Source organism: Bufo bufo, chromosome 9, assembly GCF_905171765.1.
Source record: "Bufo bufo chromosome 9, aBufBuf1.1, whole genome shotgun sequence".
NCBI classification, from domain to species: domain Eukaryota; kingdom Metazoa; phylum Chordata; class Amphibia; order Anura; family Bufonidae; genus Bufo; species Bufo bufo.
Genome location: NC_053397.1, coordinates 44,153,669 through 44,178,886, shown reverse-complemented (window position 1 = coordinate 44,178,886; position 25,218 = coordinate 44,153,669). Strand labels below are relative to the sequence as shown.

Below are 25,218 nucleotides of genomic sequence, written 5' to 3'. Positions count from 1 at the left end.
CAATGCAGTAATGAACGCTGTCCACTACAATGTTGGTAATACAGTGTAGTTGTGGTGATGGAGCTACACAGAACATCTGCACGGTGGGGGAGCGGAGCGCCGGACCCCCACCGATCAGCTAGTGATCCCATTTATTAAAGCATTAAGATAAGGCAATTGTGAATGCCTTGTGTATACCTGTTTTATTCAATGTGCCACTTGTGGGTTGGCAGCCATCTTGATTCCCTTTCCCCTCAGATATGGTTTTCCTTATGAATTCTACATTTCCCACTATGTCTGGCTTTGCAAAGACAGAGGAGGCAGAGTCTCAGCACACTGCACTGCTCTGTGTAAGGGCAGCCATAACCGATAAGTGACACAGAACTGCTGCCCCCTCACACTGCAGGGTCTCCATGTTCTCCTATGTGATACAGCTTGAGCATGTCTGCCCTTTCATCCCTCCCTCTGACATGCAGGAGGCAGGGAGACCAGTGTGAAGCTCCATCCCATAGAACTACACTGGAGAGTCAGCACACACAGATAGTACAGGAGGTTTATATAACTGCAACCGATCACTGTGTACACTTACCTGCTATATATCTGCACTCCTAGCCCTTTAGATAGGGGAGATATTATATCTTCAACAGAATACAGGGATAAAGAAGAACGTGGAAGGACGGGAGGGGCTAAGAGTTGCCTGCAGGGATGTGATTGGTGATGTAGTTCACAGGAAGTCATCCACATGGGAGAGACTGACTTCCTGTTTGCACATTAGAGCAAGCTCTGGGGTGCTGGTCAGGCTTGAGGTTACATGACCAGGTTGCCATAATGAGAAGGTTCCAAATGTAAGGAAGCACCTGAGGGTGGAACAAATTGCACTGCTAGAATAATTTTATATATAATTTTTTTATTTTTTTTTTAAAGTCTTGGATAACCCTTTTAATAGACAACAGTAGAACATTGTCCCCCAATGTCCTGTATCTCCACCCTCCAGAATAGCCCTGATGTGAGACCATGATTACGTTCGCTATGTTGCATGATGCTGACTAATGGAAGCAGCCACTTCATCAGGAGGAGAAGGTTACTGCCGGTTGGATGTGTTATGTTTTGGCCAGTCCGTTACTTATTAACTCCGCCATTCAGTCCTCCGGTACATTGCAACATCTGAAGTCTTATCTTGTCCTATCTCTGTCTCCGGAAAGAATCATTGTGTTTTCCAAAGTGATTGCTAAATATGTCCTTATTATGAAACTGAGCAGCTTGTGCAAGGATGGACCTAAAGCTTTCCTGAAGGCACGGGAGGCGGCCATTCCCTGAGCACTCTGCAGCACTCTTCGGCTTGGTTTCGCTCCGCTCTTCGTGAACACAGATCCTTAGAAAGTGTGCGGGATCCACACTCCGCAAGTTGGAAAAGCAGAGCTGATGCAAGGCTAAGGTGCAGAGCACTCGGAATCTGACGCCTTCTGTGGTTTCAGTAAAAGTTTAGGTCCCCTAATAATATTGAAGTCATCCTGTTGGCCAGTAACTTTCTTATTTGTTCCTCTCACGTTGAAAGACGGTCACATGATCAGGTTTTCCGAAACCAAAACCAAACGCAAATTCAAAACAGAAGAGAAGTTGTATCGGTCCTTTATACTTTCTCTCCGTTTATGCTCCACCCCAGATTTTGGCTTCCAAAATTGCATGCAGAAACCTGACCGTGTGGCCACCCCCTTAGGCCCCTTGCAGACAAGCTTGTGTCATGCTGCGAGTGCGCAGCGCAGCTCCCAGCACTGACGGGATCACGTAGCAGCATTATATTGATTTATGATGCTATGTAACCCTTACAGTTCTGGAATGTATTAGATGACACTGACATAATGCTGCCAGTGTTATCCAGAACTGTAAGGGTTACATAGCATCATAAATCAATATAATGCTATGTGATCCCGTCAGTGCTGGGAGGTCAGGCCGGGAGCTGCCCTGCGGACTCTCGCAGTGTGACACACGCTCGTCTGCAAGGGGCAAAGTAGTTAGAAATTCTGGATCTCAAACCATCTCGCTTCCATCTCTATGTATCTTTTTAACTCTAAAGCTGCCCTACAGCGAGAACTGACATCTGTGCTCTGAGCATCATGCCTCCGTGTTCCAGTCTTGCTAGATCTCTTCACACCTAGGGCTCATGCACACTAACGTATTCTCTTTCTATATTTCCGTATTTGTTTATTTTTTCTTATTTTTTGCAGACTGTATGCGGAACCATTCATTTCAATGGGTCCACACATAAAAACACGTTACTGTGTGTGCATTCAGTTTCCGTATTTCCGTTCCACAAAACAATAGAACATGTCCTATTATTGTCTGCATTACGGACAAGGAAAGGACTGTTTTATTAGGGGCCAGCTGTTCCACAAAATACGGAATGCACACGGACGTCATCTGTATTATTATTATTATATTTTTTTTTTATTTTTTTTGCGGACCGCAAAATACATACGGGCATGAGCCCTAAGGCTAAGACCATCAACAGGGCCCAGGAAGGACTGAAATGTTGGCCAATAGGTGTGCGTTTCTTCATCTACATTACCTTTTCTGAATCAATGGGGGTTGTCCTTTTACAAGTGATAGCCTAGCCTCAGGATAGACCATTGCTGTCTGATCGGCAGGGGTCCAACACCCGCACCTTCTCTGATCCGCTGCTCTGCAGTAGCTCGTTTCTGCAGCGCTGCAGCCATTGAAGTCACTGGAAGCAGCATTGCAGTAACCAGCTCTGTCCACTGCACGTTGGACAGAACTGTGTGGTTTCGGCACCAAAGCTACTGCGGAACGGCTGTTTGACCCCTGCCAACCGGATATGTTGAGGATAGGCCATCAGTTGAAAAGTCCCTCCAACAGAACAGGTCTGTAGTGTAATGGTTACTCTTCTGTCTGACATACAGAAGGTCTGTTGTTCAAATTCTGACCTGATAAATAACTTCAGTAAAAGTATGTACCCCCCCCCCCATCCCCTATTGAAATGAAGACAAATGAGACTGCCGCCCTCTGTGATCTGGGAGGGGAGGCAGAGACCTGATGCTGCACACACCTCATTAGTCTTGGTTTGGGATGTAAAACCCAAGGACAGCGTCACAGATTGCAATTATGCTGCAGGTGTCAACAGGTTGACTGCTGGTATATTTCTTTGTGTGTAACCAGGTGTTCTGTATTTAACCCTGGTGACTGGGATAATTAATGGTTAAAATCTTTACTCTGTGCTAAATTTTGGTAGAGCAGGTCTTTCATTTCCACTGAGCAACCTGCCTAATCATACAAAGAACAGGATGCCTGGGGAAACGTTGTTGAACCCCTTCAGGGTCGTCCTAGACCACCATGGATTTGACCATGAACCCATTCCCCAATGTAGACCTCCCTCTGCTAGCCTAGACCATCATTGACAACCCCCTTCACTACCCTAGACCAAGGGAGATGTTTTCTACCCCAGATGGCCAAAAGGATTCCCCATTAACCAGTCCATCGCCTTAGACCACCAGGTAATGTTGTTTTTAACCACTGTACCACTCTGGCTTTAAATTTAAAGGGGCTGACCAAAAATAAAAAAAAACATGGTTGCATTCTTCCAAACAGTGCTCCACCTGTCCATGGCTTGTCTGAAAATGACAAATGGGAACAGAGGCCCTTCAGGGCTTGTTCCTCAGGGCCCCATTTTTACAAAACCCCTGTTCTTCATCCATCACACCTGTATGACAAATCTGGAAAAGCCCATTTCATGAGTATAGATAAAGCTTTGCTGTAAAGTAACGTCCTGGCAGTTACCAATCGCGTCAGCCCTGGACATGTGATAAGAGAGTGGTTATCCTCCTGCTTATCTCCCAGTAACATGTGCTCCTAGTCACCCCTGATATCAGATCAGCAGTTTCTCCTTATCGCCAGTGGGGAGAAAATTCCAACCTGTCAGACCTTAGAGGACCTGTCGCCTCTCCTGAAGTGTCTGTTTTAGCAAATGATTGCATTTGCTATGTTTTAACAATTCTGGAGCATCTTTTACCCCTTTTTGGTGTTCCGTTCAGGGCCGGCCTTAGGTGTCCAGGCGCCCTGTGCGAACTAACCTTGTGGTGCCCCCCCCCCCCCCCCCCCCAAAAAAAAAAAAACACTGCTTGTTGCTGGCATCATGGCATAGGCTGGCTGACTATCCAACCAAGTAGTTACCAGCCCACACACCCCAAAGGCCGGTGTATTGTTATACTTCCCTACTTCGTGAGATTTCCCTACCCTCGTCACTTCCGGTCGCACCGGACATGACGTGAGGAGGTGTGCAGCGCCGCGCAGGCGCACAACGTCAGGTTAGGGAAGTTTCACAGCAGAGTGCGCATGCGCCAGGAGTCTCGCCGGCAGTTAGGGTAGGGAAAAACTATGGGCCAGTGCGCAGGCGCAGTGATCGGATGGATGTTCTCAGCTGAACACCGGCCGACACTGCGCATGCACCGGGAGCCTCACTAGCGGTTAGGGAAGGGAAAAATTACGTACGGGCCAGTGCTTTTTCCCTACTCTAACCGCTGGTGAGGCTCCCAGCGCATGCGCAGTGTCGGCCGGTGTCCTGCTGAGAACATCCTTTCGATCACCGCACCTATGCACTGGCCCATAATTTTTCCCTACCCTAACCGCCGGCGAGGCTCCCAGCGCATGCGCACTCTGCTGTGAAATTTCCCTAACCCATCGTTGTGCGCAGTGCGCCCCCCCAATATAATAAACATTGATGGCACAGTGCGCCCCCCCCCCAACACCCCAGTATAATAAACATTGGTGGCGCAGTGCGCCCCCCCAACACCCCAGTATAATAAACATTGGTGGCGCAGTGCGCCCCCCCAACACCCCAGTATAATAAACATTGGCGCAGTGCGCCCCCCCTCAATATAATAAACATTGGTGGCGCAGTGCGCCCCCCCCTCAATATAATAAACATTGGTGGCGCAGTGCGCCCCCCCTCAATATAATAAACATTGGTGGCGCAGTGCGCCCCCCCCTCAATATAATAAACATTGGTGGCGCAGTGCGCCCCCCCCTCAATATAATAAACATTGGTGGCGCAGTGCGCTCCCCCCTCAATATAATAAACATTGGTGGCGCAGTGCGCCCCCCCTCAATATAATAAACATTGGTGGCGCAGTGCGCCCCCCCTCAATATAATAAACATTGGTGGTGCCGTGGGCAGTGCCAATGAGGGTTAAAAAAAAATAAAAAAAATTAACTCACCTCCTCCAATTGATCGTCTTCTGTTCTTCATGATCTGTCAAAGGACCTGTGGTGACATCACTGTGCTCTTCACATGATCCATCACCATGGTAATGGGTCATGTGATGAGCTCAGTGACGTCACCACAGGTCCTGAAGAAAGACCGGCAGCTACGCGATCAACTGGAGGAGGTGAGTTAATTTTTTTAAATGATTTTTTAACCCTCATTGGCACTTCCCACTGAGCCACCAATGTTTCTTATACTGGGGGGGGGGGGCGCACTGTGCCACCAACGTTTCTTATACTGGGGGGGGGGGGCGCACTGAGCCACCAATTATGTTTCTTATACTGGGGTGTTTGGGGGGGGGGGGGGGGCACACTGTGCCACCAACGTTTCTTATACAAATACAGGAGGCGGGTGCAAATAGCCGGCACCCGACCTCTGTGACAGGGAGCTGCGATCAGCGGCAGTTAACCCCTCAGGTACCGCACCTGAAGGGTTAACTCAACTGCAGCTGATCGCAGCTCCCTGTCACAGAGGTCGGGTGCCGGCTATTTGATTCCGGCGCCCGCCTCCTGTATTTGTATTCAGGTCAGTTTTCTTCATTGGTGGCGCAGTGGCCACAGCCCCTCCCCTCCTCCTCCTCCTGTCTCCTTATTGGCAGCGGCGGGGGCAGCAGGCAGGTCAGGCACAGGGGAGGAGGAACGAATCAGGTCAGACAGGGGAGGGCTAGATGGAGGGGGCGCCCCGAGGGAGAACACAAGTACAGCCTCGCCTGCCGCAGATTTTGCGAGCTGTCGGCCGCCCAGCGCCCCTGTTACTATGGCGCCCTGTGCGGTTGCACAGCCCGCACACCCCAAAGGCCGGCCCTGGTTCCGTTCCTCTGCTATTCCTCCTAGAAATGCATTCCTAAATTGAAACATGGGTGTTAGCTGTGTTTCCTACCCACTCTGACACTGTCCTATAGATCCAGTTAGAACGGGGACATGCCCCTTTCACAAGGGAAATGGTAACGTCCAGCTGTCAACTTTATTTAGGAGGAATAACAAAGGGACGGCACAATGCAGAAGTAAAAGGTGCTCCAGAATTATTACATGGGGATCCAAGTAGAACACTAAAGCAGAGGTGACCTCTCCTGACTTGATGACTTGTACCTCTTCTGACCTGTCTGTTTTACCAACTACGTACCCCCCCCCCCCCCCCCCAATGTAATAACTGTTCTATTCTTATGAATCTATGATGTGCCATACCTCTGTTATTCCTTCTAGATGTTATCAATGAATTGCTAGCTTATGGCAATGAAGATCCCGATGGTTGCGACCACCTGCATAGTCTGACACCATCCAATCAGTAAGGACGTAGTGTTGGCTCACCTATTCAATGCTTATGGTCGGGTGCCTCCAACCAAATCCAATCAGTGCTGCCAGAGTCAGACTATGCAGGGACACACTGCCAACTGGTAACACCCAGCTGGACCTTCATTGCAGACTGCTAGAAATTCATTCACAACTTCTAGAAGGAGTAAATAAAGAAACGGTACAACAGAGTCATAAGAGTAGATGTTCTAGAATTATTATTACATGGGGTCAGGAGAGGGGACATGTCCTCTTTGAATGATACTGGATTATCCACCTAAAATAAGTCTCCGATCCTCGAAGCGAGCGAGGTGTTTTGTCAGGGATAACCTATGTTGGGGAGAGCTTTGCATCAGAACTGGTTCCGTCAGTAACACAAAGCTATATTTAGTGGAGTCTGAGGACAGTTCTTTTAATGAATGGCTCCTTGTTTTTTTCCTGGTCTTCAGTCCAACCCTTAATATCTGCCGCCTCTGTTTCCGGCGAGGCTGGCTGCCATGTGACGTTTACTCCGTTGCTTCCCGTACAGTGAGTCGTTCTCTCGAGTGTTTCATCATCAGGATGACTTCACTGTGACTTACTGCTGAATAATGTCTCCGGCTGAACTCTAGTAAACTCCCGAAACGTGGAGGGATGCGGAGTAGTAGGAGGTTGGGATGCCTGTCCCTGGAGCTGTCCGCTCTGCTCCTCCAGGGTTCTAGATCACACAGATTACAATCCTGTACAAAGTGGTTCAGAGTTGTTGTTTTTGTAAAGCTAACAATGGTTCCCTTATCTTTAGCCTTAGTGCTTGACCTTAAAGGGAGTCTGTCAGCAGTTTTGGCCATGCAAAACTGATTAAAGCACAGGGTAGGGGACGCGGAGAGCAGGACAAACATACCGTTTGTGGAGTTTTTAGGGAAGATGAGTTTTAAGGCCACGGGTACAAGTGAACGTACATTAGATCTGCACGAATGTCTGTGCCTCTCTGCAGCATATCCGCGCCAAAATCCACACTGGCAGCGGTTTTGGGTCTGGCATTGATGCGGTTTTGCCGAAGATCGCAAGTGTGAAATCCGCAGCTAAAACCACAATCCTTATCGACATGCTGCAGATTTGCAAATACACACGGCAGGTCAATTTGCGCACAGGAAAAATCTGCCAATTGTACATGAGATTTGTGTAATGTGGGCTGGAAAAACACACACATTCCGCAAGGTGTGCATGGGGCCTAATTGTGCTAGATTCTGCTCCTGCAAGTGCCCTGGGTGAGCAGCTTCACTAGGAAGCGCTTTCTGCATTGAGCTTCACAAATCTCCCCCCCCCTTCTTGCTCTGTGTATCAGCTGCACGCGACATCTAGTTGGATGCCACAGGTGTCACTCATAGAAGAGGGGAGGGGCTGTGCATTGTCAGAGCAGACAGCAGTTCATGGTGGCGCTATACCTCCAGTGCACTTGCAGGAGCGGTGTCTGGCAGAATAAAATTTCAGATTCACTAAAGGCACCGTCCTGCTCTCCCCAGCCCCTATTTAGAGCTGTCAGCAGTTTTGCATGGTCAAACTGCGGGCAGACTCCCTGTAATTAGGGGGTGCAATAAATATTTAATTTTTTTATGTTCTATTTACTTTTTTAAATGCTTCTTGCTGTCGTATCAGTTGCATAAAGTTCCAGAAAGTTGTGCTACTTTCTGTTAATATCATTAACCAGTCCCTGCCGAGTTCAGCAGTTCGAGTGTCAGTAATGATCCAACCGATCAATTTTAATTTACTCATTTCAGAAATCTATATAGCGCCGAAATCTTCCATATCACTGTAGGGATTGATTGTAGTCCCTCACGTTGGACTCTGTTTCCAGTGGTATGGATGCCCAAGGACCTAAAACGGAGACTACGTGTCTCGTCGGGTCCTTCAGGCACATACGTGGGGTTTAGAGATCCGGGGCACACGTCTCTTGCAATTTTTAATAAGTGAATTTCATTCAATGGCTTGATGTAGAACACTAGTTCAGAGATTTGACATGCTACTTCCAGCATGTATAAATGTATTCCGAGTATCATAAGATGCATTTCAATCTTCAATCTGAGATTTTCTCAAGTCATATGTGGTGCAGGAGCAAGTGGGGATTGGCTGGGCGGTGCAGCTGTGCGGTCTTCTAGCTGATACTGCAGCGCCGTCCACCCAATCCCCACTTGCTCCTGCACCACCTACGACTTGAGAACTACCAAAATGTTGTCCTGTGATATCCAGAATAAAGTGACGTGCTGGAAGTATCATGTGGATCAGTCAATGTAGTATTCTATGTGAAGTGATTGAATGACATCCATTTATTAGAGGTGTGTGTCCTGGATTTCTGTACCTGATGTGCGTGGTTGAAGAATCCTTCTGCTGGCACCTTCCCTCTTCACTTGGTGTGCGGTCTCGCCCATCGTGTAATGAAGAATTCATCCTTTTAATCGGAGAAGCCGCCCCAAGATTGGGTTCTGGTAGCCGCGCCAGAGAAAGATCCTATCTTCTGTCTTTGAGCATCCATGCAAATGTAGTACACCAGACCTTACGCAGGTGAACTGGGATTAATGGCTGCAGCTCCCATCAGCACTATGACACTGGCTGACCTGTTACATGTGCACTTGGCAGCTGAAGGCATCTGTGTTGGTCCGATGTTCATATGTGCCCGCATTACTGATAAAAATGTTGTTTTAATACATGCAAATGAGCCTCTAGGAGCAATGAGGGAGTTGCCGTTACACCTAGAGGCTCTGCTCTCTCTGCAACTGCTGTGCCCTCTGCATTCTGATTGGCAGTGCCAGGCGTGATAATGTTTTGACTGTCAAAGTGCAGAGAGAGCAGAGCCTCTAGGTGTAACGACAACGCCCCCGTTGCTCCTAGAAGCTCATTTGCATTTAATAATACATCCTTTTTCTCAGCAGTGCGGGCACATGTGAACATGGGACCAACACAGATGCCTTCAGCCGTCAAGCGCACATGTAACAGGTCATCCAGTGTCATAGGTACAGATCTGCTGACAGATGCTCTTTAATTGTGAACCCATTGGGTCCCACAATTTTAAATCCAAAAATCAGTTTCTTCTTTGTGCATGGAAAGAAAACTAGTATCTGGAGAGAACATACAATCTCCAAGTAGATGTTACCCTTGGTCGGAATCGAACCCAGTGCTACAGGGTAACAATGCCGCCCTGTGCATGTTGGTTTCTACATGGTTCAGTGGATGAAACGCTTCAGTAAGCTGTTAGCTGGCGCGTCTTGCTGGCTTAGCACATTCACATTTTGCACATGACACCAGTACAATCCTTTTTTTTTTTTTAGTTCCCTTTTATTCCTCCTTTCACTTGGGGGTGGGGGTCAAAAGCGTGTTGATCACAATAGACCTGAGAGACACTATGAATGATTTCCTTCTCCATCATGTTCAGTATTTATTTATTTTTTTTATCCGACTTTAATACTCCCACAACGTGTGTCCAGTAGCGTCTTAGCCGTGGACAGTTCCACATGAGGTGTATTAAATCGGCATTTGGCACCCACATCTCGGACACAAGTCATCTTCTCGATATCCCATTTTCTTCATCACTACCGGGGTTCTATATACTCTATGGAGACCTTGTGAGCCTCACTTTCTGCCACCTCAGGGGAATCCTGTGAGACTTCCTCCCACATCTGCTCGGTCAGGTCTGCAACGTCTACCTTCCATTTCTCATATGGCTGCATGGGATGTTTCTTCTATTGCATTTCCATAAGACTTCTATAATGGAGTGAGATTACACCACTAGTGTCTCCATGCGTGGCAGCGAGGTCTATGATGGTGTTCTAGCAGCCTGTTTCTCTTGGGACGGTATGGTACTTGCACTTATAAATAGAAGAATGTCTTTGGTAGGCTAAATTCCTGTTGTAGCTGAGTAAATGCCTTTAGAGCAGCGGTTCTCAACCTGGGGGTCGATCGGCCCTTTCCGGGGGGTCGCCTGAGGCTTCCTATTGTGGGTCGCCCGCACAACGGCAGCGGCCCCTTATCCTCGCGCACAGGAAGTGATGTCCTATCACTGCCTGTGCTTGAAGGAGCCTGACGTCTGGACGGGTAAGTCGGGCCGCCTGTCTGCTGAGGTCCGAGTTTTTTCGTTAATGACACCGCCGCTGAGCACCACTGCCACCAATGATTTAATTGAGCCTGGCTAATTTTATTTTAATTATTTGGCTGAGCAAGGCTTAATTTATTTGGGGGGACATGAAGCACCGCTGATTTATTTGGGGGACCCTGAGCACTTCTGATTTATTTATTTGGGGGGGACTTGAAGCACCGCTGATTTATACAGCATGCTTCAATACAAAATTTCATTTATTTGTAATTAGAAATAAATATTTGACAATATATAACATTTTGTCTTTGTGATTAATTACTCTGCTTTAATTATGTTCAATTTATAGCAATAAAAATACATCCTGCATATCAGATATTTTCATTACAATTCATAACAGTAGCAAAATTAGTTATGACATAGCAAGGAAAAAAATGTAATGGTTGGGGGTCACCACAACATGAGGAACTGTATTAAGAGGTCACGGCTTTAGAAAGGTTGAGAACCACTGCTTTAGAGGAACATTAGCAAATAGTTGGGTGTTACGTCTGAGCCCATATACCTCGCGTGCCTGCACATTTGACACTTTATCTAGTTCCCGATACATACGGTTAGGTCATATTGGGGTATGTTCTGTATACCCTGTAATTCCAGCCAGTTCTCTAGCCTTCCACCATACTCCATGTATGGTGCGCAATAGCTGATATTGTCTACCCTGTGTATAGAAAGTTCCATCCTCCAGGGCTGACATTGAGGAGATGCCGTACAATCCGTCCAGTCGTGTTGACCTTATCCCCATCTCCCCAACCCCTAAGGTGTTGTAGTTGGGCCGCCGAATAATATATCCATGGATCCGGTACCTTAGAGGTCTGGGATGTATTGGATAACACTGATGGCATTATGCCAGTGTTATCCAATACATTCCAGAACTGTAAGGGTTACATAGCATTATATTGGATTTATGATGCTATGTGACCCCCGGCAGCGATGGGAGGTCAGACCGGGTGCTGCGATGCGGACTCGCTGCAGGAGGAACGCTTGTCTGCAAGGGGCCTTGGGGTCCATTCACACATCCGTATGTGTTTTGTGGATCCGCAAATTGCTGCACATTGCCGGCACTCTCAGAAAATTGCGGAAGGCATGCGGACCCATTTTGCGGACGTTTGAATGGACCCTTAAAAACCATAGCCAGTAATCTACCCGCCCTTTCTCCGCCATTCTTCCTCTTGTTCAATAGATGGGTTTACAATATGCCTGGCTTCAGCCCTCTCTACATCTAGTAGGAGGCCTTTTTAGTTTTGGTCCTAGTCTCGTTTCTTACCTCTGCAATTAGTTCCCCTCGTAGGAAAGCCTTCATAGTGTCCCAAACTACAAGCTGGGGTGCCGAGGGGAGATTATGCATAAAGAGCTCCTTCAGTTTGTCTCCTGTACCCGCCAGCACATTAAACCAGTATGGGTTAAATTTCCACACCATGCATCCCTGCAAAACAGGAGGAAGGAAGTTGGCCGTGACAAGCATCGGGGAATGGTCTGATATTCTACGGGGGAGATATTGTATGTCCCATCGCGGTGTTGCCCAGTATTAAGTCTATCCTGGATAGTGACCCATAAGTACTAGAGTAGCAGGAGTATTGTTTTATCTTTTAGGTTCCTCAACCTCCAATAATCCAGCAGGAGGGCCTCTTGCAATAATCTCCCAAATGGGGTAATTTCCCATGGTGTTGGTTGGATATTCGGTCAGAATCTATCTAAAGCCAGGTGAATTACGTTGGTAAAGTCCCCAAGTAATATTACTGGGATGTCTGTGACCCAACCAGAAAAGAAAGAACCCTCCTAATCACCAGTGGTGAATATGGCGGCAGGATATAGATGCCTACTATAATACAGGGGATCGTAAATATTTTGCCTTGCCGACATATAATCGCCCCTCCTCATCTGCCTTTTTAGATATACATTGAAATGCTATGTTCCTATGGATAAGGGCTCTTACTCGTCTTGCAGAGTAGGTGGCATGATAGCAGTGGGGAGCGAGTACGTGGCTCTGGTCCTCCATTAAGTGTGTTTCTTGAAGGCAACATATCAGAGGTTGGTATTGTTTCATACTATCTATAATAGCTCTCCTTTTATTGGCTACCTTTAACCCCCTGACATTCCAGCTCAAAAGCCTCAGCGAACTAGCCATATACATCCCATAGTAACATAAATTAACCCCCTTGTGTAACTCCTCAGTGGCAGGTATGCGCCGTGCTCTCGGGTTATAGCACGAACCCTTATTCTACTTCTCAAAACCTTCTATCTCGTAGTTGCAGTCCACCAGGTTGTAGACCAATGTCCCTAAACCGTGCCTCTAGAAAGGCAATTTAAAGTGCTGATCTTCCCAGCAGGCCCCCTCTAAGGCACCTAGTTGTAGGTCTGTGGGATTAAATAGCTGACTCTGCCAGCAGGTACTAAGACTGGTAAGCTAGCCCACCAGTAAGAGGGTTAAAAACAGAACAATGCTTATATATAACCACGGTTAATGAAGCCATCTACTCCTCAGCTTCCTGCGTGTCTCTCGGCAAGCCTTTGAACAAGGCCATCCATTCCTATATACTGCCCGCTGCAGTCTGTTATATCTATACTGTCCCTTTACATGAATGACCCTGTCGGCATACCATGTAAACCCTACACCACAACCCTCCTGCGCCATCATGCCCACAGTCAGTCTCATTGTGTCTGATCGTGTTACTTGCGCTTGGATGTCAGTCTGTTTATTTAATCCTCCCGGTTCCTGTCTTCTCTCAACTGGCGTTCATGCCAATCCTGCCATCTCACCGACTCTTGCGATTTATTTATTTTCAAAAAAGCTGGTGGAATCTAGGGCAACCACCCTTTTTGTTGGGTACAGCATGGAATATGGATGTTGAGCGCCCTCAAGCGACGCTCTGCGTCCAGAAATCTCGCTCTTCTCTTCTGTACCTCTAGGGAATAATCGGAAAAGAGCGACACCTTGTGACCATTGATGGAGAGTTCAGGCAAGTCTCTAGCTTTTCTAAGAATAGTGTCTTGATCTCTATAGTGTAATATCTTCATTAGCAGAGGCTGTGGTGGCGCACCCTGGTGGTAATGGGAGAGTTGGGACTCTGTGGACTCTTTCAAAAGCAAATAGTGGGGTCAAAGTCTCCACTCCAAACTTTTCCTTCAGTGATGCCTCAAAGAATTCCGTGGGGTTCGCCCCCTCTACCTTCTCGGGCACCCCTACCATTCATCCTTTTTAACTTTCCGCAGCGGCGCCCCCCCCACAAGTGGTGTGTGTGTGTGTGTGTGTGTGTGTGTGTTGTTGTTGTTTTTTTTTCCCTTTCCTTGTGATGTGAGAAAATCCAGGGTTAAGCTGTGACCTTCAATGGAAAGCTTAAAATTTAAGTGCTTGTCTTGTGTAGCTTCACGATGTAACCTCGCTGAGAAGACCGTACATGCTGTACCAACACTAAGGACATCTTCTCCTCCCACCATTGTGAAAGATGGAGGGCCACCGAGGGTCTTTTTTTTTTTTTATTTTTTTTTTTTATATGGATTGGTTTTGTGTACGGTGATTATAATGTTACGGAGGCGAATAATTGGGACTCCCAGGCTATGAGCTGTGCGCTAAGATTGGCCAGCGCTGCAGCAAGGGACAACCCTAATACAAAAACTCTGCCCAGTACAACAGAGGGAGCTGCAAACACCGTAGCCTATACCGGGCGAACGGAGCGCGCCCAGACATACTAGTAAGTGCAGGGGGACCCCTGGGCGCCGCTCTGCCCACTGATATAGTTAGTTTTTAAACTAGTGAAAGGTCCTCTTTAACCTGTGACCATATCCCTACAAAAAAAAAATCAATGAGTGAAATAATACCTAGTGCTATTAAATACGTACAACTCGTCTGCAAAAAACAAGCACTTGAAGGGCTAAATTGAGGAAAACAAATAAGATGGCTTTTGAAATGCGGAGATGTGATTGGGAGAAAAAATAAAGGTACGTTTTCCAGGATTTTAATCTCTGTGGCCCATACTTGTGATAGGCCAGCGTCGGCTAAACAGTTGATGAAGCTGTGTATTTCTGATGCTAACTTCCAGTGGTGGAGCAGGGGTGAGGGTGTTGGACCCCTGCCGATTAGCTGTTTTTGGTTAGATCCAGCGCTGGACATCAGCGTCAGCACTACAGGTATCCGGCCATTGTGTGGCGGACAGAGCTAGTAAGGGCAATGCTTCTCCAGTTTGCCTCAATAGGAACAGCCCTGCAGTAACCAGCTGTGTCCAGTACACGGAGCGCCGGAGCTACTCTGAAACAACTGATTGGCGGGGGCGATGGATGTCCGATCCCGCCAGTCAGAGATTTATGGCCTTTCCAGAGCCTTTGCTATCAATATTTAAAATCCCAGAAAACGCCTTTTAAGGGTTAATGAGCCCCGAGGAGGCATGTGTTGAGCAATGAGAAGAAAGGGAAAAAAATAAACTGCAATAAAGATACAATCTGATAATAACTAACCTGCTTGTTGACGGTTTCTGATAAATGATAGAAAATACAAAGTCTAACGCTGAGCCAGGAAATGAGCTGAAACCACAAAATTACAAAATGTTCTGCAGTAGGACATTGCGTTTACTATGTCTATAGAGATGAAGAACTTCCTTTTAATGAATTTCTAGTAAGTTAAATATAATTGTCCTGTGACACTGTAACCATCTTCTCAATGTGACCTGGTACCATAAACCATCTATGAAGCCTTCGATGACTTCTCCATCCACATGTCCTCTTCTGTTTGCCTATGTTCTGTACGTGGTGACCTGACTTGTGCTTTCTTGCTGACAGGTTTTATGGACTTGGAGCATGTGATCAACCGAAAAATGGAATTGAAGAGGAAAGCTGAGGTAATCTACTGTCCCGAGGCTGCTTGACCTACGTGTTCATTGACCCGAGCATAGCAGAGCTCAGCTTGTTTACCTGCTAATGTTCTGTACAGTAACGAGGAAGGTTTAAAAGGTTTATCCCATGATTAATGGAAAATATGAAACTGAGCATGTGCGGCCTTTTCAGTGAGCCGGGCAAAAAAATCTAAAAAAGAACAAGCAGCAGGTGGAGCTATACTGATTGATTTTATTGAATAACTCAGTGGCTATACAAAGGTTTTAATTACATGCAATTATAAAAGTATTCGGGTGCTGGTTTAAAAACTGTAGAATGTTTTGTGGGACAACCCCCTTTAAATGGCATCTGTCAGCAGATTTATACCTATGAAACTGGCTGACCTGTTGTATCGCTTGGCAGGTGAAGGCATCTGTGTTGGTCCCATGTTCATATGTGTCTGCATTGCTGAAAAAAGTGAAGTTTTAATGATGCTTTAAGAGCAACTGGGTCGTTGTCGTTACACCTAGAGGCTCTGCTCTCTCTGCATCTGCTGCGGCCTCTGCACTTTGATTGCCAGGGGGCGAGGCAGTCATGATCACACTTACACTGCCTGACTGTCAGTCAAAGCTCTTGTTCACAGCATGCATTGCTACTGCCTTGCTCACCTGTTCCTCCATTCCAGGGTTCTGGTGGTTTAGTCCTGGCATAATCCTTTTTCTGCCCAGTGGGCACGACTGCCAGAGTAAGGCTACTTTCACACTAGCGTTCGGAGCGGATCCGTCTGATGTTTCATCAGACGGATCCGCTCCGATAATGCAGACGTTTGCATCCGTTCAGAACGGATCCGTCTGCATTATTACTTAGAAAATTTTCTAAGTCTGAAAGTAGCCTGAGCGGATCCGTCCAGACTTTACATTGAAAGTCAATGGGGGACGGATCCGCTTGAAGATTGAGCCATATGGTGTCATCTTCAAGCGGATCCGTCCCCATTGACTTCCATTATAAGTCTGGACGGATCCGCTCGCCTCCGCACGGCCAGGCGGACACCCGAACGCTGCAAGCAGCGTTCAGGTGTCCGCTCACTGAGCGGAGCGGAGCGGAGGCTGAACGCTGGCAGGCGGATGCATTCTCAGTGGATCCGCCTCCACTGAGAATGCATTGGGGCCGGACGGCTGTGTTCAGGACCGCTCGTGAGCCCCTTCAAACGGAGCTCACGAGCGGACACCTGAACGCAGGTGTGAAAGTAGCCTAAGGCTGCTCCATCCACTCCGCAGGCAGTAGCTTTCTTCCTGATGAGCTGCATCCCCCTTCCAGTAGGGTGCACTCACGCTGTCTCTAGCTCTTAAAGGGCTCTGGCACACCTCCCTAAGGTATTTAAGACCCCTTCCCTTTGTGGAAGGGTGTCTGAGCAATAGGTTCTAGTTTCCTGCAAAGGTGTGTTATTTTGTCTTGTTTGCTAGACCACTTTTCGGCTTCTGCCTGACCTGATTGACCCTCTGCTGCCTGACCTGATCTCTGCCTATTCTCCGTTCTAACCCTGAACTACCTGCCCTGACCTCAGATGATGGTTTCTGTCTAACCCCTTGGTCCTCTGCAATGGTCTGCCTTGACCCCTAAGGGTCATCATTGTACTAAACAGAGACTTCTCCAAGATGTAGCAGCCTAGTGGCTCCCCTGCAGCGAAGTCCAGATCCATGTATAGGGTTTAAAGAGTGAAGACTGGTAGGGGCACTTAGGTAACGCCTTAGGAGTAGCCCCAGGCCAGAGATTTATCAAAACTGGCTTAGTTTCCTATAGCAACCAATCAGATTCCACCATACATTTTTCAGAGCTCCTTTGGAAAATAATAAGAGGAGTCTTGATTGGTTGCCACTGCCAACTAAGTTGGTTTTCCTATACACCATTTTAGTTAAATCTCCCCCAAAATGTCTTGTAGAGATCTACCGTAGGTGACTTTTACGGGTAGGCGGAATGCAAGTTGGTTACTGGTCCCATGGCCTGTAGAATTATCTCTGGAACATCGTATTACTTAGTATCTAGATTATCCGCCATTTTATTCTCTATCCTTCAAATTCTGTTTAAATTCTCGTTGCCTCCAGGTTTTGAAGAATGAGCTGATGAAGGAAGTAGACATTCACTTTAATGAGTTTGTGAACAACTTTATAGAAGAATCCACTGCTCTAGAAGCCTCTTCTGCTTCCATCAACGGTTACCCTGGAAATGGTGAAAAAGACGTCCACAAAGCGAGGTAATGTTGGTGTGGGTACTGTGTGCGCAGGATGGTTCAATAGGACCTGTAGATGACCGGGCCTGAAGCAGCCTTCAGGACCAGATACGTTTCTGTGCCTTTAGTGCATGGGGTGGTTTAACAGTCCTAAGGTTTATTTGACTGTGAAAATGTTTGCTCCTTTCTTTAATGTTTTTAGCCTTTTTTTTTTATCATTTTGTGTGTGTGTGTGTGTGTGTGTGTGTGTGTATATATATATATATATATATATATATATATATATATATATATATATTTACAGTACAGACCAAAGGTTATTTTCATGACTATGAAAATTGTAGATTCACACTGAAGGCATCAAAACTATGAATTAACACGTGGAATTATATACATAACTAACAAGTGTGAAACAACTGAAAATATGTCATATTCTAGGTTCTTCAAAGTAGCCACCTTTTGCTTTGATTACTGCTTTGCACACTCTTGGCATTCTCTTGATGAGCTTTAAGAGGTAGTCCCCTGAAATGGTTTTCACTTCACAGGTGTGCCCTGTCAGGTTTAATAAGTGGGATTTCTTGCCTTATAAATGGGGTTGGGACCATCAGTGACATTGAGGAGAAGTCAGGTGGATACACAGCTGATAGTCCTACTGAATAGACTGTTAGAATTTGTATTATGGCAAGAAAAAAGTAGCTAAGTAAAGAAAAACGAGTGGCCATCATTACTTTAAGAAATGAAGGCCAGTCAGTCAGCCGAAAAATTGGGAAAACGTAAGTAAGGGCTATTTGACCATGAAGGAGAGTGATGGGGTGCTGCGCCAGATGACCTGGCCTCCACAGTCACCGGACCTGAACCCAATCGAGATGGTTTGGGGTGAGCTGGACCGCAGAGTGAAGGCAAAAGGGCCAACAAGTGCTAAGCATCTCTGGGAACTCCTTCAAGACTGTTGGAAGACCATTTCAGGGGACTACCTCTTGAAGCTAGTCAAGAGAATGCCAAGAGTGTGCAAAGCAGTAATCAAAGCAAAAGGTGGCTACTTTGAAGAACCTAGAATATGACATATTTTCAGTTGTTTCACACTTGTTTGCTATGTATATAATTCCACATGTGTTAATTCATAGTCATGAAAATAAAGAAAACTCTTTGAATGAGAAGGTTTGTCCATACTTTTGGTCTGTACTGTGTGTATGTGTGTATATATAATATATATCTATATCACACACATACATATTGACATAAAAAATTGATGTTTAAAATGGGTTATTTTGCCCTTCCCATTTTGATGTATATGTATGGTTTTGTGTGAATGGGACAACTATGGCAACGGTTTTGTTGGGCGTTTTTGTTCTATATAGGGGCGATCAAAATTAGAGAACAATTTATTAACACTTGATTTTCTTCAGAAATAATGTAATCTACATTGATGATCATTTTGAAGGATTTTTTTGTAAGGGGTACACCATGCCATTAGAACAGTGTTTTCCAAAATAACCAAAGTATATCAACCTAAAACCTTTTATTTATTTTTTTAAACCTGATTATCATAATTAGAGAACAGCAATGACTGTAGCACAGAGAGAGTCTAACGCAATTTTCTGAAGGTTGCACCAATCGCCAATCAGTAGGGAGTGTGCAGGCCCTTGCTTTGAATGACTTCCGCACATCTGCGGCCACAGGACATCACTAGTCTCTCACACTGCTCTGGTGTGATTTTGCTCCACTCTTCTTCCAGTCTCTTCAACAGTTCTGTGACTGTTGTGGGTTTCTTGACCATAACTTTGTCACCAAGGATTTTCCAGAGGTTTTCTATTGAGCTTAGATCAGGACTCTGGGCTGGCCATTTCATTGTTTCAATGTTTATAGTTTCAAGGAACTGCTTTCCCCGTTTTGCTGTGTGACAGGGGGCATTGTCCTGCATGAAGATTGCTGGCTGATTGAGTGATGAACACAAGGAAGGAACCATGTGTTGTTGAAGAAGGTTCTGATACACACTTGCATTCACTCTGCCATGTAGCTGTATGAGAGGTCCAATTGCTGCTGCAGAAAACATTCCCCAAACCATGACACTTCCTCCTCCACCTTTCACTGACTTCTTTACACACTTTGGGATCAGTCTTTCCCCAGTTTGTCGATGAACGTTTCCCATCAGACCCAAATAAATTAAACTTGCTTTCATCACTAAAATGAACTCAGGAGCACTTCTCCTCTGTCCAATCCTCAGCAAAGGTGAGTCTAGCCTTTTTATTCTTTCTGCTAATGAGAGGTTTGGTCGCTGCAGAGTGGGCTTTCAGTCCAAATGCTCTTAAATGTCGAGACACTGTATGACGAGACAGATCCTTAACCTGTTCAGTGCTGAACTGGCGAGCAATTCCAGCTGCAGTGTTGAAACAATTACTTATGGAGATTCTCTGCATTATCCTGTCCTCTCTTGCATTTGTCTTTCGAGGGCGACCAGCCTTCTTGGGGGACTTGAATGAGTTTTTGTGATGTTATAAAGATGCAATATTCTAGAAATCACAGACTTGGAACAACCAACTTCTCTTGCTATGGCTGATAGGGTCACCCCTTTGGCCTTCATCTGGACAACCTGCTGCCGGAAGGTTTCAGTCACTGTGGAACGGTTAAAACCTCTAGCTAGTCACTCAGTTTCTTCTATCCGGATAATGAATGTTCCTACTAGTGACTCATAGCTAGGATGGATACAAGGTTACCCTACGGGCTGCGCGCTGCCAGTTGACATCGGGTACAATGTTTCAGGTGCATATCGTACTATCCATTCTAGTCTGATGGCGTATACATAAATATTCCTGAGTGCTTGCTGTGTTAAAACTACTAAGCGACGCTGCCCCCCGACAGGTTTCACGGTTCAGGGGTTAGGATAGTGTTTGAGTGCGCTCGTTTATCGACAAGTTAATGTAGCCTGTTAGCTTGTCACCAGTAGTGCCTGACCATATCTCATCCAATCTGAACAAGCTAACAGAGGCTACATTAACCTGCTGATAAACGAGCGCGCTCAAACACTATCCTAACCCCTGAACGGCGAAACCTGTCGGGGGGGCAGCGTCGCTTAGTAGTTTTAACACAGCAAGCACTCAGGAATATTTATGTATACGCCATCAGACTAGAATGGATAGTACGATATGCACCTGAAACATTGTACCCGATGTCAACTGGCAGCGCGCAGCCCGTAGGGTAACCTTGTATCCATCCTAGCTATGAGTCACTAGTAGGAACATTCATTATCCGGATAGAAGAAACTGAGTGACTAGCTAGAGGTTTTAATCAATTTCTTAATGACTGAGTATTAATAGCAATTGAAATAAAAGCTAAGTTTTAGTGTTATTTAGGTGTAGGAATAAGTGGTGTCAAACAGTCCTCACGGACATTAGTAGTAATACAAAAAGTATAAACCCTGCATCCTCCACCATTAAGGAAAAAATATTAGTGACTGTGGAACGGCACACCATTTTGGCAAAAGTCAGTGAAAACTGGAAAGTTAGGCTGCCAGTTAAATAGGGTTTGTCAGATCATTAAGGAAATTGGCTCAAGTTGCCAGATTAACAGCAATAACTTGCAGGTATCTGAAAGTGTCCTAATTTTCATTTACATTTTAATTCTGTGCTTTAAGATTTCATAAATTGTATTTATTCTAGAGGACCTTTCATGGGTTTGGACTTTGTTAGCTAAGTAGCAGGACATGTAGAGCGGTGCCCAGGGATCTCCCTGCCCTTACTATTATATCTGGGCGCCGCTCTGTTCGCCCGCTGTCGCCCCCGTTACAGTCTCCCGCTCTGTATAATAATTACTACCATCGGAACACCAGGGAGGAGACATGAGCTTCTCTCCCTGGCTGTGACGTTCTGCGCAGTGATTGGACAGCGCTACAGCCAGGGAGAGAAACCGATGTCTCCTCCCTGGTGTTCCGATGGTAGTAATTATTATACAGAGCGGGAGACTGTAACGGGGGCGACAGCGGGCGAACGGAGCGGCGCCCAGATATAATAGTAAGGGCAGGGAGATCCCTGGGCACCGCTCTACATGTCCTGCTACTTGGCTAACAAAGTCCGGACTCCTGAAAGGTCCTCTTTAAAATGCTTCCATTTTACTCATGTTAGGATATATTCTAGGACTACACTATGACCTTGGCATCTCGGAAATTGTGTGTTCTCTAATTTTGATCGCCACTTGTTTATTATTCTTCTTCTTATTATTATTCTTATTATTATTCTTCCTTTTTTTTTTGCCGTGCTATGCCCCAGACACCTGGCGATTGTGTGACTGCCTGGTCCAACTAAGGATGCAGCATAGCCGCTTCTTCCATTCATTGCATAGTGCTCATTGAGTCCTTGGCTGTCACTGATAGCGGGGGGCCCCGACCACCTCCTGCTAAATTGCAGGAACTTTAATCCTGTGCCATACATGTATGGCGCAATAATCCAAGGAGAAGGAATAAATGATTTCGGCACTCACCACTTTACGGCAAAATTCTTCTTTTATTTTCAATGAAGATAGAAGTTACACGCTCCTGCGCTTCTTCTGGCCTCTGACAAAGTCGCGCTACCCATGCGCTCATAAAAAAAGAAAAACACTTCTAAAAAAAAGTGCCACAAACAGGTTCGCATTTGCATTTAAATATTAGCAGACACCATAAAACAAGTTGCACTTAAATTGTGACATCCTCAAGAATGAAGAGGGGCTCCAAGATTTAACAGCAAACCTCTTATCACCTTTAAAAGGTGCCATACGATTAAAGAGAAGTTGGTGAGGAGTAGACTTAAAGGGCTTCTGTCACCCCACTAAACTCCTTCTTTTTTTTTTTTTTTGTTCTTATAATCCCTATCCTGCCATATTGCCATACATTATGTTATTAATAATTTTCGTTCAGTAGATTTAGCAAAAAACTTACTTTTATGATATGCTAATTATTAATTACTAATTAATAACCTAATGTATGGCAGGATAGGGATTATATAAGTACAGAAAAAAGAGTTTAGTGGGGTGACAGAAGCCCTTTAAGGAGAATAAGGCTAGCAATCGGCTCACTGAGCATACACCAATAGGAAGTTATAAATGTGGGGACTGCTCATTTTGTCAATATGCTTTACAGGGCAAGTATTTTTTCTTTGCAGGTATTAGGCATAGAGTTAAGAAATTCACCACGTGTAGAACAAAATACGTGGTATACCTGGTACTATGCTCCTGTGGATCCTTCTACATAGGGAAGACTGTCCGCCCTATGTATGAGAGATTCAGGGAGCATATCAATTCAGTGAAGTCAGGAAAAGGTTGTCCCAGGCTCATTGACCATATTCGTACTAAACATGATTACAATACTAAATGTCTAAAATTCGCTGCCCTTGAACATGTCCCCGCCCCAGTACTAGGTGGAGATGGGGACCGTCTCCTCTTGCAGAAGGAGGTGGAGTGGATTATCCGCACCGCTTCTATGAGTCCATTGGGACTGAATGATCGGAATGATCTTAGTGTTTGCTTATACAGATGGAGGACCACGCACACGATACAGGTACATTTGGTTGTCAGGGAATGTTATGTTTCTACCCTCCTTGTTCCGTAGCGGACTGGGTATATGTTTTTAGCGTCTTTGGTTGCCGCGGCAACGTGGACTCATTTAAATGAGCGCATGGGTAGCAGGACTTTGTCAGACTTGTCTGTATTTAATTGGATGTTAAAGGAGTCCTTTCTCCATGCTTTAAAAAAATAAAAAATCTGTACGACTCCTGCCCTGTTGTTCAGGGCGGTTTGGTCAGTACTTGCCCTTCCGTCGGCCGCCGATTCTGCTATCTCTGCTGCGCCTGCTCTGGCCGTGGGCTCTTCTGCTCAGTTCCAGACCAGATGTGTTCCCCAGTCTTCCTGTTCAGTTGCATATACTGTATAGATTGAACATTTTGGAATTTGCTGAAACCCATTGATATACCATCGACATGTGTAAATGTCTTCCCTGTACAGTGATGTTCTTACAAATGATCTCTGACCTCCATTTTATTTCACAGAACATCAAAAGCAGCAACTCCTCATGGGAAGATTTTTGTATCAAGACGTTCTTTACTAGAGTAAGTGAAGAACCTGTTTGGTTTGTCTCTTTATCGTATCCAGACTGTAGAAAATACAAGGAAACGGCCGTGGCCGCGTGTACTGACACTTTCTGCTAATGGAGAATATTCCAAAACAAGTTAGACCAGCATCTCCGAACCACATGAAACACCTATTACATGCCCTTACTGTTAACGTGGAGCCCTAGCCTTTTTCCTGAGTGTTCAGTCCTAGTATTGACACGTGCAAGGGCTCAACACCACCCACATGTTCAATGATTATTTTCTCAATTTTTAGAACCATTATTATGTGACCACTATGGCCTCTTTCTAGGCCAGAGACATCATGTTCATCAGTCACATGCCCTAGGCACCGCTCAGTATATGGGGCTGAGCTACAATACCACGCACAGCCGCTATACAATGTTATGGCAGTGAGGAGGCTGCAGTGGTCGCCAGAGCACCCGCGGCATCTTCAGACAGCTGATCGGCGGAGGTTCCAGGGGTCAAACCTGAACCATTCTGATGTTGATGACCTGTCCTGAGGCTAGGTCACCAATATTGTGTTCCTGGAAAACCCCTTCAAGGCCACCTGCACATGGTGCGTATTTATATGCAGAAGATTAACATGAAAACTGCATGGAAAACATAAAATCCGCACATAAATAAAAACCATTTCATTGAAGACTATGAGGAAACCACATCTCAGAACCTTCAGCTCCCCTTTATGGCCAGCTTTGGAGCCTCCAGCACAGGAGAGACTTTAAATCGCCTCTTTCCCTTCGCCAGGGTCCACATGGTCATTGTCTGCAGCTACATTTTAGCTATACATATGTTCTCCTATTATCTAGCACTGTAATGTATTTTTTTGAGACTAACCTGTCTAGGATCAGGATCGGACTGGGGTTCGTTGGGCCCACCAGAGAAACTTATTCTTGGGGGTCAACCCCCATGTCATCAGTAACGTCTAATAGGTTATTGTCTCTAAATTCAGGATCCAAATGTTTTTCCACTCCTCCTGGACCTTTGGGGCCAACTATAGTATCGGAGCCTGGGCCCACTGGAGGATCCTCTGGTGGGCCAGTCCAACGCTGACTAGGGCTCCTTACTTTATGTGCCTTCTGTTATCACAATTTAATGAGCTTTTTGTTTTATTCTAGTGAACTCTTTGAAGTCAATCACTTTCGCACCATCTACCACATGTTTATTGCTCTCCTCATCCTCTTCATCCTTAGCACGGTAGTTGTGGATTGCATTGACCAGGGCAGGTAAGTTGTGGTGGGTGGGTACTTAATCCCAATGGGTAATTCAAATTTTTGTGTATTTTTTAACGTTTGACCGGACACCTAAAGCACCGTTGCTCCTGCTTTGCTGTGTTACAATTATTCCCTCATTTCAAGTATATCATATCGTTTCTCATATTTAACGGTTGGATTATCTCTGCTGTCTGTTCAGTGGAAATCTATTACACT

At 45.8% G+C, this 25,218-nt stretch overlaps 1 protein-coding gene across 6 annotated transcripts in view; it reads left to right on the top strand.

Moving 5' to 3' along the window:
* Positions 1-25,218, top strand: part of SOAT1 (sterol O-acyltransferase 1) — a 52,068-nt gene that overhangs the window by 13,367 nt on the left and 13,483 nt on the right. For all 6 annotated transcript variants that reach the window (XM_040406619.1, XM_040406620.1, XM_040406622.1 and 3 more), the window contains exons 3-6: positions 15,434-15,492; positions 17,569-17,717; positions 23,708-23,767; positions 24,907-25,014. In XM_040406619.1, coding sequence (XP_040262553.1) covers positions 15,434-15,492; positions 17,569-17,717; positions 23,708-23,767; positions 24,907-25,014 — 376 coding nt within the window. The remainder of the gene's footprint in view (positions 1-15,433; positions 15,493-17,568; positions 17,718-23,707; positions 23,768-24,906; positions 25,015-25,218) is intronic.